General features: G+C 42.2%; 1 protein-coding gene across 1 annotated transcript in view; it reads left to right on the top strand.

Moving 5' to 3' along the window:
* MTHFD1L (methylenetetrahydrofolate dehydrogenase (NADP+ dependent) 1 like) overlaps positions 1–17,376 on the top strand; it is a gene marked incomplete at both ends in the record, with an annotated part of 149,956 nt that overhangs the window by 23,100 nt on the left and 109,480 nt on the right. The window contains 4 exons of the mRNA XM_081998394.1: positions 2,765–2,938; positions 11,583–11,719; positions 12,966–13,012; positions 16,876–16,983. Coding sequence (XP_081854520.1) covers positions 2,765–2,938; positions 11,583–11,719; positions 12,966–13,012; positions 16,876–16,983 — 466 coding nt within the window. The remainder of the gene's footprint in view (positions 1–2,764; positions 2,939–11,582; positions 11,720–12,965; positions 13,013–16,875; positions 16,984–17,376) is intronic.

Below are 17,376 nucleotides of genomic sequence, written 5' to 3'. Positions count from 1 at the left end.
AAGCTGCTTAAGCACTAAAACTAGGAACATCTGCTTTTTGATTTCTGTGAGATCTGGGTGTTAATTGAAGTATTTCCAAAGAAATTGGGAACGGAACGGAAAATATGCACTAAAAAAAATTCTGGCATGCAGGCTCAGTAGATATAGAGCCTTCCCCCATCTTTTAAATTTTCCTGTATTTTGTAAATGATGACTTACCATTGTCAGTGGTGGACCTTTTGCTTAACAATTTTCATTCATGCATAAGAACCAGTGTTTCGCATTTCCAGCAATATTGAATAACATAACTTATTGAATAATTCTGGTATCTCCAATATAGAGACTATATTGTCGAACTAAAAGAGCTAGCTACAAATGTAGACCTCTAAATGCTAGTTATCATCAAATCTTTAACTTCCTGTGGCTTAGAAAATACTTTTACCAGAAATAATAAACTAGAGGTAAACATTTCATATGTGTTGTTTAGCACCAGCAGTACTTAAGGTATAAATGTCAATTCGTTGTGAAATTATGCTTTTTATCACTTCATTGCTTGTATCAGTGTGTAATCTGTCATTAAAGAGTTTCTAAGTTGTTAAAAGTCTAGTTGCCTTGGAGGTTCTTGAGGGAACTTCAGATGGGAAAATGATGACAGCAATGATTTCACCAATGGAGAACTGTTAGCATCCACTGTCAATTTTAGTTGACTTCTAAAAATATTTGCAATTTATTTATTTAGAAATTCTTTACCTTTTAATTTATTCATAAGTGTACAGCTTGGTCAGTTTTGGTTCTTTCACTTTTTGCCAGTAGTGGTACCTGCAGGGTGGCAAAAGCCTCATTGTTTCCTCCAGAGCTCTGAGGGAGGGGTTTGTGGCCCAAGAGATGAAGGAAATAGGAAGGGCTGAGATTGCTGCAGGGAGTCTTGATAGTCTGGCCCAAGATTTGAAATAATAGCTTCTGTTTTTTAGTGAAGAGGATTATATATTTAGTAGGAGAAGAAAAAAAAAAAAAGGCAAATGAACTTTCTATTCTATTAGTCTACATCCTTCTCTGCTTGCTGAATACATCAATTGCTTTAGTAGGAGAATAGTCACACTACAAATTTGCCTTGCTTAAATCCTTAAGGGACCGCACTGTCATCAACTTACCAGTATTTTTCTGAGATTCACGTTGTTTTTATATGGAGAGTTCTGAATGAAAACTTTAAATATTCTTTGTCATGTGCCATGTAAGCCACTCCATCTTGTGTTCTTGATACATTTTTCTGGATAGTTGTGTTCGAAGAAACGCATAAGCCGAAGGTATATCCTTCTATGCAAGAGGATGCGCTTAGTATGTTTTTGAAAGAAACCAGATTCCAGGTTAGTATATGCAACAGAATGGTCTGCAACCCAACTATTGAGTGCTGTGATTGTAGAGTAGCTTCTTGTCCTGTAGTACTGGATTATGTCAGTGTTTGGATGGATGCATTCTGGGTTTCACTTAGCTGCTGCAGGGTACCGAAGTGGGATACCTGAGAATTAGAATTGAATACTAGTCCCAGTTTAGGATATCCTCAAAGAATTGCAAGCAATGAAATTGGCACAAACTGATCATTTGCTGGTGGATGCAGAACAGACGAAGTCCACACGTAGAGTTGAGATCTGGCAGTGGTTCTGTGCTCATCTGTGGACATTCAAGGTCTTGCAGGCTATTTGAAAGTTCAGGACATTAGCTTTGATGCCATTGCCAGATTCTATCTTAAAAATATTGTAATCAACTGAAACTGCAGGAAGGAATTTAGCCTGATTAGTCTGAAAGTAATTAACCTCTTGGTAATTTTTTAACTTGCTTTTGTGGTGATGTGAGTAATTCAAAGCCAAAGGAGACAACTCATATCTTGTGTGCTGGGCCCTGGACTTTACTGCCACGGGAGCTTGCAGCTGCTAAATGCTTATGTGAACATAAGGGGCAACTAGGTCAAGCTCACAAATGAAAAATCTATGAAGGAGTATTAAATCCAAAGACTCCAGGTGGTCTAGGTCAGGAATTGCAGATACAAGTGTCCCCCAGCCTTGCAGCCACCTCCTCTGAGGCAATTCTGCCATGTGTGCTTGCTCCATTCTAGTTCTCTTGCCTCAGATGCCACTCGCAAATGCTCGCTGGAAATAGTTTATAAGCTCACTGGGCTTCTGGCCGGAGCCCTGTGCATTGAACTCCTGCTCTGTGGCCGTTTTCAATGTAGCTGTGTTTTAGAAGTGCATGAGCTGATCTTCAAACGCCTTCTTTCCGTTGGTGCCCTCATGGGGGAGTAGCGAGGCTTAGCTTGCTTGGCGATACCCTCTGATGAAACGCGCTACACGCACAAGCGTCAGGCTTAGCTAATGTGTTCATCTGACTGTTGGCCAAGGAATGTATGTGCTTTTTAGTAAAGTGTATATGCTGAAATATACTGGGAGGGTGGGCAAGAAAAACAAAACCAGAAACATCCATTCCAGTGGGACGTGCTTGAGCATCCAGCAGACACGTCTCTAGCTTGATATGAAAGCATTACGTAATATTTGGAACCTGATTAAACGAGAGAACTCTGTGAAACTGTAGCAATTAACAAACACCACACGTGATTTTCAATATTATATTAGGTGTTAGCTAATATTTAGGTTTGGTTAATAAAATGCGAGAGAGGATTGAAAAACTGATTACAATAACCCCATTGTTGGAGTATTTGCTATTGTTTTGTGCTCTGTCGTCGACCACCTAAGCTGAGAGAAATCTCCTGGCTCCTATTTGTTTTCTTTTCCAGTGATATTGAGATTTCCCGAGCACAGCGTCCAAAAGCTGTTGATGTACTTGCCAAGGAGATAGGATTGCTTACAGATGAAATTGAGATCTATGGCCAAACCAAAGCCAAAGTACGTTTGTCCCTGCTGGAAAGGTTAAAGGATCAACCAGATGGAAAATATGTTCTAGTTGCTGGGTAAGAATGCACAGTAATGTCATTAATGTCCACCCTTTCCACTCATATTAATATAAACATGCAGCTTACATCTTTTTAATACACTGCACAAATAAGAACCCTGGATGTTTTTGGCTGTATGTTGCTCTCTTCTGAAAGCAAGCATTTTCTGAAATTTTTTGAAGCAACACAACTTTTCTTCCAAACTGTTATTACTGAAGTAAAGTATAGTTTTGTAAAAGGTAGTTTGTTCTAAGCTTCTTAAATGTTATCTGTTGGTGTGTGGAGCTTTTCTTACTGTTTTATCAGAATTTTAAATGCTTAGCTTGAATATTTAAGTCTGCATGTATTGTGCCTGTTTGTAAACAAACTTTAACAGAAGCTACATGCTAATCTGTTGATATTAACAACAAATACTTTTTTTATTGAAGAACAGATTACAAAGTTTAAAAAAGCCATGTTTTTTCTCTGAAATGTAGACATGTCTCCAGGCAGGCTTATCCTGCTCTCTGTTCCCACGATTATAGCAAATGCTATGCTCAGCAGGAATTATGTGCTTCTCTTCTGAAGAGCTGTGGGTTTTTTCTGCATTCAGTGACACAACATTTTTTCACTCACTTGGTTTGCTAAGTGGAAGCTTCTAATTGTGAACAAACATGAAAGTTTTCATTAATATTTAAATTGCAATGTGTTGTTTATATTCTGACTTAATCTATATTGTTGCTTCCTTGTAAGTAAAACCAATCCAGTTTAAAATATAGCTTTAAGCTCATCCAGAAGGAGAAGGCTGTTCTTAGCTGCCTTGATCTACCAATTTCTCAGTCGGGGTGGTGTTTTGCAAACTGTTTGCCTTACTACCTTCCTGTGAGGACAGCCTGGATTTCTGGCACTATCTGAGTTGGAGCTGTTGTATACTGAGAGACCTGATGTTACGAAGCTGAGGCAGGCAAGTTATGAAGTTGTCTTCAAAGCTATATAATCAAACTGTGGTGTGTAAAGATGTTCTTGGAGGGCGTTGGAGCAGTTGTTTAAGAGAAGGAAATGATAGCTGGTTGAGCCTGGTTTCCTTCGGTAGAGTTTTATTTTGTATTTTGCTGCTTTGGAGAAAGAAAAGCAGATTCAGCATTTGGCCGAGTTTGAAGAAAATTGCTACCATGTACTTTCAGGTTCATGTTGTCAACGACCTCAGTTGGGGACCATGCTGCAGGCTGTGTCGGGCTTCTCTAGCAGCAGAGTCTCACAGAAGCAGAGGTTATTTGAAAATGTCTGGAGGTGGAAGATACCATGATGCAAAGCCCCATTCAGGTGGATTTCAGCTGTGTCAGATTGGATGCACCAGTGCTTACATTTCTTCACACTGCTTTGACTCCTAGTCTCCTTCAAGGAAGGTGCCTGGAGCAATTGCCTGAATGGTGTTTTGTTGGCACAGACAGAGTTGTATACACATGGGGAAGTTTTGACTAGCAAGGTGAAACACTGGCAACAAATAGGAAATTGTATCTTCTTAACTTTATGTAACATGTATAAAGGCTGAAGTGCCTTTCACAAACAAAGGGCTGGGTTGGTACCTACCCGACTTCATTATGCAGTAGGTTGCTATTTGTAACTTCTCTGAAGTCGTTGCGTCTGGTGGGGTGAGTACAAACCTACATCTGCTGCACAAGGAGAGCTTGGGCAGGGCGGCTACAAGAGTGGGAACATTCTCTTCTGAAAGAGTTCAAAGTTTGACTTGGAAATATTGTACATATAAAATAGATATATAGCTTGTGTTTATGTGTTCTCAGCTGTTCTCATTTGCTGAAATGACTGTAGCAGACATTGATTTTAAGAAAAGTGGGGAACCGCATCTGGTGGGGAAATGTTCAGTACAATGAACACTGAATTACCACTCAAGTGTGGAAATCGGGGAGTGAAATAATATCCTCAGTTGCATTCTTCATCTTCTCTCTGCCAAGGCAAGGTCAACCAAAACCTGCCATTTGGATTATTATGTTTGTTCACAATAACCAAAGATATTTAGAAATTCTTTTAGAATGATGCAGTACAGGCTTTAGGAATAAGTTTTTAGTGCTTCAGGGGAAACATTTAAGATACATGCTTATACTTCAGGGTATTTGGTCTTATGGAAATATTTATTATGTATGCTGTGAACTGTTCATATGTGAAGGGAGTGAAGAGTGTCTGTGTATTCAAGAAGCTGCAAAATCTCCAACCTCCGTCCATGATGCAGCCAGTGACGTTTGTGCCTGTAATTCCACAATCGGATTTAAATGTTTCATGATGCCTGAGAATTTATTTCTGATGTGCTAGAGCCCAAACTTGTTATTCTGAATAGCAAAATGCAACCAAAGGTACCTTTTTATCTCTAAGGATTAGCTGTATTTATGACTTTTTTAAAAGTTGCTACTAACTGGAAAGTCTTCTTTGCACTTTCTGAATGCACACAAATTTGCCTACATCAATGCATACTTTGTATGCTGAAAAATCGCAGTTTGATAACAGATCATGTCACCCAAAAATAGGATGAAGACTTAATTTCTTCATAACTTAACATTTTCTTTTGTGTGGAGAGCATTCTTTTCACTGTTTTTCATGCTCATTTTGTGTGTGTCTGTGTGTGACTTGTTACAAGGCTCAGTGTTTGACTTGTAATAGGGCTAGTGTTAAGACACTTTGGGGTCAGAGCCATGAGTAGCTCTGGGGTAGTAGCTCTGTAGCCCTTGGGCATCAACTGCCTGTATACAGGCTTTTAATGCACTAATAACATATCCTGCAACATAGGTTTTTAACTCAAACTGCCTCCCAATAACTGCAAGCTGAGAGCATGCAAATGAACAAAACATGTGCATGACCTAGTAGTTAAGTTTAGTGCCCAGGATAACTTAATCATGCATTCAAGCATGTAGATGGCATATTCGTAAACACAATATGAAACTACGTCTAAAATTTGTTAGACTCTGTGTGTGTTCCAGCATTTTGTTTTTAAATGCTCTGGTGCTGTGGCTTTTACCAGTTAATTCCGGAAACTTGTTCACTTCAAAAATGCAAGCTGAGGAATAATAGAATATGGAAAAATTATGACATAAAATGGTTTTTTTAGTAAGAAATGTGTTGGATTTTGAGTGCTGGAAAATTTAAAATCAGTACTTTTCACCTGACATTAATAGATTGTTTTGTGATGAACTACCTTCTCAGTAAGATAAAAATGGAGGGAAATAAATACTAACTTAATGCTTATACAAGCTGCATGATGGTAAATATCTTAGGGACTGAATTTTCAGATTTGGAATTGTATTTTGCTTCTAATGGGTACGTATTGGATTGTATTTCTGTTCACTGTATTTCTTGGGCCACAAGGTGCTTAGAAGAAAAGAAAAATGGTAGATACAAAAAAGAGGAAAGTACAGGGAAGAATAAGTGGGGAAAATACCACTGTGTTGATGCAGTGAAACATCTGACAGTCCAAAGCAGAGTCATGACTGAGACAGTTTGTCATGTACATATCATTGCACAGGTCCTGGTTGGAATTGTCTTGGATGGGCCTTCATCGGCTTTTGAGAGTTTGTAGTTGTGAATTTCCTCAGCCTGTTCCTGGCTTTGTTCAGTTATTTTAGCTGGACAGTGATCATTGTGCTTTTGGAATTGGAAGCTCCAGTCCCATTTTGAGGATGCCACTGCAATGGTGTCATAATCTCACCTTGATGAAGTGACAGGAGTTGCAACTGTGCTCAAAAATAAATTTCTGACAGTCATAATCTCGGATGGGAGATGCATGTAGGTGAGGATGTCATTTGTAGGAACTCAATTGCCCCTGCCCTCCATTGCTAGACTTTGCAGGTTTCCATGTCGATCACAGGAATGGTGAACTCCTTAAAAATCTTTGAAATTGCTGATAGTGACGATTTGAAGACGGGAAATTTCAAAGAGGAGAATTGTCGCATATCCAGTAAAGTTCTCGCTGGAGTCACAGCGGCTGGGGTAGCTGCGAGGAGGTTACAGCTGGTGCAGTGTATCATCTCACTGTTTGTTTATTTTCTCTTTGGGAGACCTCATGTAGCTTTCCCACAGAAACAGCTCCACTGTAAGCTAATGTGATGTATAACAAACAAACAAAAAGTCTGCATATTCTTATCTTTGTTTTGATATACATAAAGAGAGAAGGCTTTCCAATGTTATGGAAAACTTACTTTGCCAAGGAGCTGGTGACTGCTTGGTACGTGGTAAAGAAACTTTAAGTAGGAAAATGACTGTGGGGTTTCTGTGTTTAGATTGAAAACATATTAAATTTGAAGAATGCAAATGGGTGTAAAAGTCTCTTGAAGTTCATTAAAATTTACTGTATTTTAAAAGGTCTTTTTTTCTAGATTTGCATAAGGTCAAAACACAGCATTGCACAATTGAGCTAAAGTTAGCCATTGGCAGTTGTAATTTTATACTCATGTGAGCGAGTGACTGAAGTTGCAAGAGTGTAGGCTCAGTAGTGTAGCCAGCAAAAACATCCCAATGTCCACAAAACAGATTAAATGGATTATTTTGTTTATAAAAACTCATCAAAGTGGGCCAGGTACAAAAGGGGAAATATTTAAAATAGGCTTTCTAAGGAAATTATTGGAATAGAAATTTCTTAATTTTGGGGGGAGGAGAGGGATGTTGTGGGTTATTTTGTTATGTTTTTTTTTTTTTTTTAACTAATATTTAAAACTGAGATTCTGGTAACTATTGAAACTATTAAATAACTGCTTAGATCTTAAGGTTTATCCTGTAGTCTCCTGGCTGCTGAGAATCGAAGGTGTCCTGCCAGGGCGTCTCAGATAAGATGAGAAGTTGGGGGTAGGTGAGTGAATTGGCTAGACCAGTCTGGCCTCACTGAATAGTGTGATTTGCAGAGTCGTCACATTTTGTTAATTCTGTTAGATGGAAAGAGACTGAAAAGTCAGGTTCCTGGTTTTGATTTCTCAGAGGTTTGTGCCTATTCTTACCTGCTGCAGCGGACGAGGCTTCTTGGGAGAGTGTCACCCAAGTGCTGTTTATGGAAGTCCAGTTACTGGTTTTCTTCCTCCATCACAGCTGCCTTGAGACATTTTGAGCCTTTAGATATTCATCTGAGTAACTCTAGTTCCAGGAAAACTAAGAATCACAGGGCTTCTCAGAAAGGAGAGAACAGACTAAAATGAACAAGCCCATCTAAGGAACACATTGAAAGTGGAGGCTGTTAAAGCCAGGAAGATTTGATGAAGTCAAGGTCCTGTCTGCAAAGACATGTCCGTTTACTGCTGCAAACCATTGTGTGCTTGCATGAGTACACTGGTGAAATTAAGCTTGCCCTAGTTTATTTTTACCCCTGCTTTGGTGGAGGCTGGCTCTCCCAGAGTGCCACATTCTCAGTAAGAATGTGGCTGGTGCAGAGTATCAATGTACAGTGGAGGCAAGATCTGTTCCTCCCAGTTTGATCAATGAGCAATGGTGCGTTTCTCTCTTTGTTCTCTGGAAAAGTGTCTTTCTCATAGAAAATTCCCAGTGCTTTCTGGCTCATTTTACATACTCGTTTTAGAACAGGCCAGCCAGGTTACCAGAGCATTTTAGTAATGTGGCGCTTGATTGTGTGTGTCTTCTGCGACAAGTAGATACTATTCTTCATGCAACTGCCAACATACCTTCTGGTTATTAATTTGTCAACTCCAGTTTCCTTCCCTTTACTGAAGAGTAGGCTGCATCTTTGATTTTGCTTGTTTCATAAGAGTTGTAAAGAGTTTCTGTGCTGCTGTGCATGCCAGGTCAGCCTTCTGCCATGTTTTGAGCTGCACATGAGTAAATGACCTAGTGATGGTGTCTCTGAATTCTCTTGAATGTGAACTTCAAGTATCCGATGTTCAGAAATAGGGGTAACCACCAAGAGGAAGCAATGCGAATACAAGTTGTTCTGTTAACAGTGCAGATGTTGTGTGCACTGAGTTTTTGGGATTTGTGGGAAGTCCTTTACTGGTAACTTCCAGTAAACAGTTATAGGTGTCTTTTTCATAGCTGAATAGTTTTGGTGGGGTTTTGTGTTTATTTTGTTGTTGATGGTGTTTTAAATATCAGTAGCTTAAAGAGTTACTATCTTGTTAAGTCTTTGAATGAGTGCAGTAATGCCTCAAGATTACTTATATATTCTTTAAATCTGGCTCTAACACACAGGAATAAGAGGATCAAGTAAATGAGATTCGGGCAATAGACAAAAGTGAATGAGACGGTAGGAGAACAAGGGGCAAGGGAGAAACCATGCTAATCATGATTCGAATGGGTTTTGGGCAACCAGTGTTAGAACAGGAGTCAGGAGGGTGCAACTGGTAGTGAAAGTGAGTTGACCTGGCTGTGGTGCTCTGAAAGAAGCATCTTTGTACAAAAGTAAGGATCCTGGCACGAAATGGAGGTGGCAGAAACAGTGGTGGGACAATCAGAAACTATAATTGTAGCAACAGTAAAACCAGGAGGGCTCGCTGCTCTAACAATGTACAGATTAAAAAGTATCCATTCAGGAGCTGCAAACATGAAAGTGAAAGAAATGAAGTAGTGTTCTGTGCTCCTCAGTAGATCAGAAGGAAGTAAGAAGGCATAGTATGGATAGAAAGATGATAAGGACCAAAACTGCTTTTGAGAGTAGATAAAATGGATTCTTCTCAGGATGTGCTCTAAACCTTCCACCTTTTGTTGGCTTTACATAGTTGTTTTGCAAAAAATCTGTGAATTCCCTTCTAAGTGAAGGGAGTGTGGCTCTAGCAAGACGGGATGACGAATATTGATGATGCTTTAGAATCTGATGATTTGCAAACATGATGTTATAAACATGGAAAAAGTGACTAAAAACAAATGCCCAAATTAAGTAACCCATGTACTATATGGTCATATTAGAGTAGTTCAAAGCTATCAGTAGACAAAGTAGTATTTCTGAAGCGTCTCAGTTCAGGGAATCTCTTAGAGATGTAATAAATCCCATTGATTTCCGTGGAACTTGAGTTAAAACATTACTTTTCTGCATAGGAAAATTCTTTCCTAGAACAGCATAGGAGTTGTTAATTTGGCTTGCCTCCTATTGCCCAAATTTTTGTAGGCATACCTAACAAAGGCTTCTTTTTTTAACAAAAAGCCTAGGATTGGATGGTGATGTAAAAGATATATTTGAGACAAGTTAATGTTTTTCATGTGTTTATATTTTTGGGGACAAAGCGGGGCTTCTGTCAATCTGTGTACTAACTGAACTAAGCTGAATCTTAAAGGCAAGGAGGCAACACAGATGTCTCCTTGCATTTGGCACTTTTAGTAATGTTTTATGCCATTTGAATTGTGATCTGAGGATAGCAATATCTTAGAACAACTACTATTTGGGAAAGGAGGTGTTTCTAATTACAGCTAAACATTTTAGCTCAAGTTTTGAAGAGGTCATAGGATAAGGGTTCCCCTTTGACTAGGATGCGTGTGTATACTTGTATTTCCTTGGGAATGAACATTAGTTCTTAATGTCAGCTTCACTAAGGTACTTGCTTCTCTGCAGGTAGTGAATGCAGCAAAGATATGAATGGTTACACTTTGCCAAAAAGTAGGACTTGTGTGAGAGTGGTGTGAGTGGAAAAAGGACTGGGGCTTTCTTCTTTTGCTGGACAGAAGGAAAAATGCTATGCCTCAAAAATTATTTGAATGCATTTTGGAGACATGAGATGTGTTCACACTTTAAGGAATTTAAAGAAAAAAAAAAAAAAGAAAAAAAACCCCAGTACCCTCACACACACTTTTAACATGGATCATAAACAAATGTGCTGACCTTGAAAGTAGGGAGGACATCACTTAAACTGAGGTCTCTCTCATTCACAGAAGGCTGATGAAGTTTTCTACTTGCAAAATCATCTGTCATTGTCCCTTCATTAAAGGTACAAGAATAGAGTCTTTGAGTGGAGGTTAGAGTCTCTGATTTGAGACTACGTGTCTTTCTAAAATTCTGTCCTGGATCAATGATGGTCTAGGTGTGGGAGTTGTAGCATGAGGTTCCTGAGCTTTTGTATAGGAGGTCAGACTCAATTTTGCATCCTTAAATCTGCAAAAATACTATGCAACATAAGTATAAAATAAAATAATTTTCAGTTGCACATAGTGACTTTTGTGTCCTGTTTTATTTGAAAAGCAGTTGATCTGTCATTGTTGAGGATTATGATGACATGGAAGCTGGAGAGGGATAGTTGAGCTCTACAAACAGAAGTGTTAGTTATTTAATTTAAAATATTCTATTATTTCATTCAAAGTTTGAGCAGTGAGAATAAAACATCTCATGCATTACTACAGAAAAGTATTAATACATGCTCAGAGTATCTTGATGGATGGTTTGTTAATGAAACTGGTGAGACTTTGGTGCCGTAATAAAAATGTCTAAATTCAAGATACTCTTTTTAGAACTTTTGCCAAAATAATCTTCTCTTTTTCTGCTATCATAGTAAATTGAAGACACATGTATATTAACATTCCAGCTTGAGCTAGGGGCTAACATTGTGGCAGTATTTTTGTGGAGCTAAAGTAATCTTAGTGAAATGTACTGTACAAATATCCTTCGTTGAAATCAAAAGCTGTAAGTTCTGATATCGTTAGCCAGGCTGACATTGGCAAAGAATGTGATTAATCTTTTTTCTTGTTTTGCTAGAATAACCCCTACACCCCTAGGAGAGGGGAAAAGCACAGTCACAATTGGTCTTGTTCAGGCGCTTACTGCACACCTTAACATTAATTCCTTTGCTTGTCTGAGACAACCTTCCCAAGGACCTACTTTTGGAGTTAAAGGTACATAATACTTGCAGACTGTATGATCCCTTTCAGATTAAAAGGAAATAATGTGCGCTTTTTGCCTTTTTTTATCTTTTATAATGCCTTAGTTACCTCACTATCTCAGTGGATTGTCCTAATGGTAGTATACTGGATTTTTTGATAAGTATATAACTAATAGATAAAGGTTTCTTCCCATGCAAGGTTCATATCTATGTTTGTATACTTAACGTGTATTGGTAATGCAGATAAAGCCCAAACATAATGAAGGGCATGGGAATGTGTTAGCCAGGAGCAGTTTTGTGTGAGTACACACCCTTTCAGTGACTCCTCTGCTTGGAGACTCTCTAAAGATGTCTCTAAATGTTACTGTTTAATCCTTCCTTGAGAAGGAGTCCTAAATCCAGTCGTATTGATTGGAAATATCCAAGCTAAGGAAGTTGGCAGTTATGCGTATGGTTCAGCTGTGTCTGCATCATATATTTGGCTAGGTCTGAATCTTTTCTTTCTGTTCTTCTGAGTTTTTGCCCCTAATCGTGGGCCGCTGCCTTTTGCCTAGAAACCCTTTAAGAGCTTGAGGGCCAGGTAAGAGCCAGCCAGAGTTCAAGCCTATCTTCAATGCTGGTAGAAAGTAATGCAATCTTTTTTTTGCCATTTCTCAGCTGAGATTGGTGCCTAACTGGGCAAGCACTCCCCATCTGCTCTACTTTGCTTTGCTGAAGTTTAAGTTAACAAGTTTGATTTCAGCTGGAAGGCTCCTGGTGCTTGGTGCTTCTCAGCCAAGACTGGTGCATGTGAGTGCTTTAATCTCTCCACTCAACTTGTGCATAGGCTACAGCAAACTCCTTTGCCTGTACCCTGAGAGGCAGTGGGGAAGGAGCGCTCAGGCAAGGGTATGAAGGTTTCATTCCGAAGCAGTGCTTGCTCGTGACTGCTACATCTTTCCCCCAACAGCTGCATGTGCATGACCGTGTCCTAAATCTGGGCAGAAGCAGAGGGTAGCCCTTATGTAGCCAAAGTCTGGGCCAGCCATCATGTATAGCCTTTCATTTCAGATCAAGAATTCCCCTTTTACTGCCTGCTGAAAGAAGTCAGCAAGGTTTAAGGAAATCCTGTTTATTTGGGTGCATCATTGATCCCCTAATAGAAATCAAAATGCTGAGAAATGCGTCACCAACACTGTATGTTTCACTGTGTGAGTTTAAGGGTGGTTGTTCTCCAAAACCAGTGTGGGTCTGATGTCACCATATGCTTTCCTGTGCAGGTGGAGCAGCCGGCGGTGGTTACGCTCAAGTGATTCCCATGGAGGAGGTGAGACAGCGGGGGAGGCAGCAAGTCCCTGTCCCACTGGGAGGGGTGGGCAGGCAGAGATGGCCACTGCAGCACTTGGTCGGTGACGATGGTCTGCCTGGAGAATTGAGGTGGTCCTTGCCATCTCCACGTGGTCCTTGCCATCTCCACGTGGTCCTTGCCATCTCCACGTGGTCCTTGCCATCTCCACATGCCCGTTGTGTGACATGGAGGGGCTGCAGAGTGAGGGTGCAAAAATTTTGCACAGATACTGCACATATTTTAATATCTCAGCTATCCTTCTGATGCTTCGGAAGAAAGCCTGCTATCCACACGTAACCTAAAAGACAAAGAGCTGTCTACTGCTATTTTTTTCCTTTTATATCCCCATCAATAGATAGAGAATCAAAAGAGAATGAGAAAGCATTACTTTTCTGGTGGAGCAGAAAAAGGCAGGAAGGCCCAGGGCTGGTGGGTTGAGGAAATTTCTTTTTCAAATATAGATTTAATATTTCTTTTTAGCAGAAGTCACCGAGTGTGGAGAAATGAACTTGTTTTTAGCCGGACTGATCCTCCTGTGGTAGTGTGAGACATGCCCAGAATACTGTGGAGGGGTGAATAGCACAACTTTTGCTAGATAGTAAAAGCAAGATGATTTGGCTCAACAGCAGTGGTGAAACAGAGGAGTCGCCTGTGAAAAATTGTTTTTCACAGGTGCCGGCTGTTGGGGAGCTGCAGGGGCTGGGGCAGCAGGACAGCCCCAGGCACAGGGCACCTCCGTGTGGGTAGGCTGAGGCCAGGCCGGGCCATGGGCCTGTGGGTGGGCCTGTCTTGGTGGGGCCCGTGGCTGGGCAGGGCTGTGGGGAGCTGGAGACCGGCCCTGCTGCGGCATCGCTGGGGCAGGGACTGACGGCCCTGGGGGGCTGACGTGGGGTCCTGGGCCATGGGGAACCCCGGGGGGGCCAGGCAGGGACAGTCAGGGCTGGTGGTGCCCCCGGGGCCCTGGCCCTGTCGAAGTGGGGGGCCTGATGAGATCCACCCGAGAGTACTGAGAGAGCTGGCAGAGGAGCTTGCCAAGCCACTCTCCATCATTTATTAGCAGTCCTGGTTAACAGGGGAGGTCCCAGAAGACTGGAGGCTTGCCAATGTGACGCCCGTCTACAAGAAAGGCCGGAAGGAGGATCCTGGGAACTACAGGCCTGTCAGCCTGACCTCTGTACCGGGGAAGATTATGGAGTGGTTGGTCTTGAGAGTGCTCACAGGGCATCTGCAGGACAACCAAAGGCTCAGGCCTAGCCAGCATGGGTTCATGAAAGGCAGGTCCTGCTTGACCAACATGATCTCCTTCTATGACCAGGTGACCCGCCTAGTGGATGAGGGAAAGACTGTGGACGTTGTCTACCTGGACTTTAGTAAAGCCTTTGACAGCGTCTCCCACAGCATTCTCCTGCAGAAACTGGTGGCTCGTGGCTTAGACAAGTTTACTCTTTGCTGGGTGAGGAACTGGCTGGATGGCCGAGCCCAGAGAGTTGTGGTGAATGGCGTTAAATCCGGCTGGCGGCCGGTCACAAGCGGTGTTCCCCAGGGCTCGGCTCTGGGGCCAGTCTTGTTCAATATCTTTATCGATGATCTGGATGAGGGGATCGAGTGCTCCCTCAGTAAGTTTGCAGATGACACCAAGTTGGGTGGGAGTGTTGATCTGCTGGAGGACAGGAGGGCTCTGCAGAGCAATCTGGACAGGCTGGATCGATGGGCAGAGGCCAACTGTATGAGGTTTAATAAGGCCAAGTGCCGGGTCCTGCACTTCGGCCACAACAACCCCATGCAACGCTACAGGCTTGGGGAGGAGTGGCTGGAGAGCAGCCCGGCGGAAAGGGACCTGGGGGTGCTGGTTGACAGCCGGCTGAACATGAGCCGGCAGTGTGCCCAGGTGGCCAAGAAGGCCAACAGCATCCTGGCCTGTATCAGGAATAGTGTGGCCAGCAGGAGTAGGGAAGTGATTGTGCCCCCGTACTCAGCACTGGTGAGGCCGCACCTTGAATCCTGTGTTCAGTTTTGGGCCCCTCACTACAAGAAGGATGTTGAGGTGCTGGAGCGTGTCCAGAGAAGGGCAACAAAGCTGGTGAGGGGTCTGGAGCACAAGTCTTATGAGGAGCAGCTGAGGGAACTGGGGTTGTTTAGTCTGGAGAAGAGGAGGCTGAGAGGAGACCTTATCGCTCTCTACAACTACTTGAAAGGGGGTTGTGGCGACGAGGGTGTTGGTCTCTTCTCCCAAGTAACTAGTGATAGGACAAGAGGAAATGGCCTCAAGTTGCGCCAGGGGAGGTTTAGATTGGATATTAGGAAAAATTTCTTCACTGAGAGGGTGGTCAGGCATTGGAACAGGCTGCCCAGGGAGGTGGTGGAGTCGCCATCCCTGGAAGTGTTCAAAAAACGTGTGGATGTGGTGCTTCAGGACATGGTTTAGGGGACATGGTGGCGCTGGATTAATGGTTGGACTTGATGATCTTAAAGGTCCTTTCCAACCTAGTGATTCTGTGAAAGAATTGTTTTCTTACCTCTAAGTTAATCTGCAGCTTTCCTCTACCCACAAGCAAACAGATTTCTGTTGAAGTGGCGTCATCCCTCGCTCTCTTCGAGGGCTTCTGAAAATCGCATGCCAGCTTTGGAAGGAGCCGGCTGGGTGCACGCTTTCAAAATACTCTGACTGTGAAAATAGCGATACCCCGAGCGAAGCGTGCACCCTCGCCTAGCAAACATTCCCGCTGTAAAGCTACATGACCCACGCGTCTACGGACAGGCGGGGCCAAGGGCAGAGATGAAATGCAGACCGTGTATCGTGTTTCTTGTCGGATGGCTGCTGCCATCCGAGCAGGCTGCCTTCCTCAGCCGCCCTCCCTTGTCCTCAGCAGGCTCATCTGTGCGCCCAGGGGCTTCAGCATGCTGTAGCCGGCAGCAGGGTTTTGTGCTGGTTTGCAGAGTGTGAAACAGTAAAGCAGATGCTCTGGGCAGTGGGGCACGTAAGGATAGTATGGCTAAGCTTATGCATATATTCGCAGTGCTTGTTCGGAAGTGCACGATGGTTTCACCCCAAAAGGGTCTAATTTAGAGCTCAAGAAAACCACTCCGTGGCCCAAACTGGTGAAGTACCACCTTGAAAGCGTACAGCTTGTCTGAGCTGAGCCCGAAGGTAGCACTTAGTTACGGGTTTGACCCCCTGTTGCACGTGAGCGTGAGCATGGCCGAGGTGGCTGCCGGTGCCCCTCTGCGGTCAGTGCCGCAGCGCGCTTAGAACTGGCCTTCCGCCTCCTTCTGTCAGAGGTAGGTAAAAAAAATACGGTACCTACGTAGCACAAGTCCTAATTTAACCTAAACTGCTGATCTCAGATTCTTCCACGAAACTTTGTTGGACGAGCTTTGTATCGGCGAAGTTCGTGCCTGATCAGCTACGGGCTGTCCTCCCGCGGCCAGCAGAAAGCTGGCGTACACCCCCGAAGCCAGCACCCACGCTGTGCTCCAGGGGATTCGGCAGAAATGCGCACCTCTGGTCCAGGTCAATTAGTAAACACTGACAGTAAGCTGATCTAGTATTAATGATGTGGAACCGCAGCCCTGGGCTTTTCATTCTTGGATCATTTAGCAAAGAATAAAGATGTCTGTGGCTTGCTTTGGCTAAACTAAGGGTAGTTTTACCATGTTTTACTCGGGTGAAAACAAGTCCTTCATATAGCTTGGTGTATTTTCAGCCCGATAATATTTCATCTACGCTGGCAGGTGGAGCTGAGCTGCAACCTCAAGGAGATAGCAAGGATTGTTGCTGCTAATCTGTCTGAGATTAATTAAATAGTTTCTTATAAAATGATTTCGTTGTTTTCACCTTCTAGTTCAATCTTCATTTGACGGGAGATATTCATGCTATAACTGCTGCAAATAATTTGCTGGCTGCTGCTATTGATTCTAGGATCTTGCATGAGAACACTCAATCTGATAAGGTGAGAATTGTTTTCTGGTATCCACATGACATTTTTTTCTCTTCAGTTTTTCTATAAACTGCATTTCAAAGCAAAATAAGTTGATTATGTTTTTATATTTTCACCACGTGAACAGAAACTATTGCTGAAGCCATTCTGTGTTCTGCTGGGAAATTCTGCTTATAGAATCTATTTTTCTGGCAAATAACTATCATAAGATAGTTTTTAAGATGAGGATCTTATGCCCAGGACACTGTCAACTATTTCAGATTGTACTAAATAGTCTAATAAAAGATGTTTTCTCTATATATAATCTTATTCTAATTTGAATATTCCTTTTAAAGGTATGTGATGTATTGCTGGGTATGATCTACCTTAAAAAGAAGGGATTGTGGGGAAAATAAACTAGATCCT

The sequence above is a fragment of the Phaethon aethereus genome (genome assembly GCF_964289735.1).
Source record: "Phaethon aethereus genome assembly, chromosome: 3".
NCBI lineage: Eukaryota > Metazoa > Chordata > Aves > Phaethontiformes > Phaethontidae > Phaethon > Phaethon aethereus.
The sequence above is the reverse complement of the archived record's forward strand: the minus strand, read 5'-3'. Positions and strand labels throughout refer to the sequence as shown.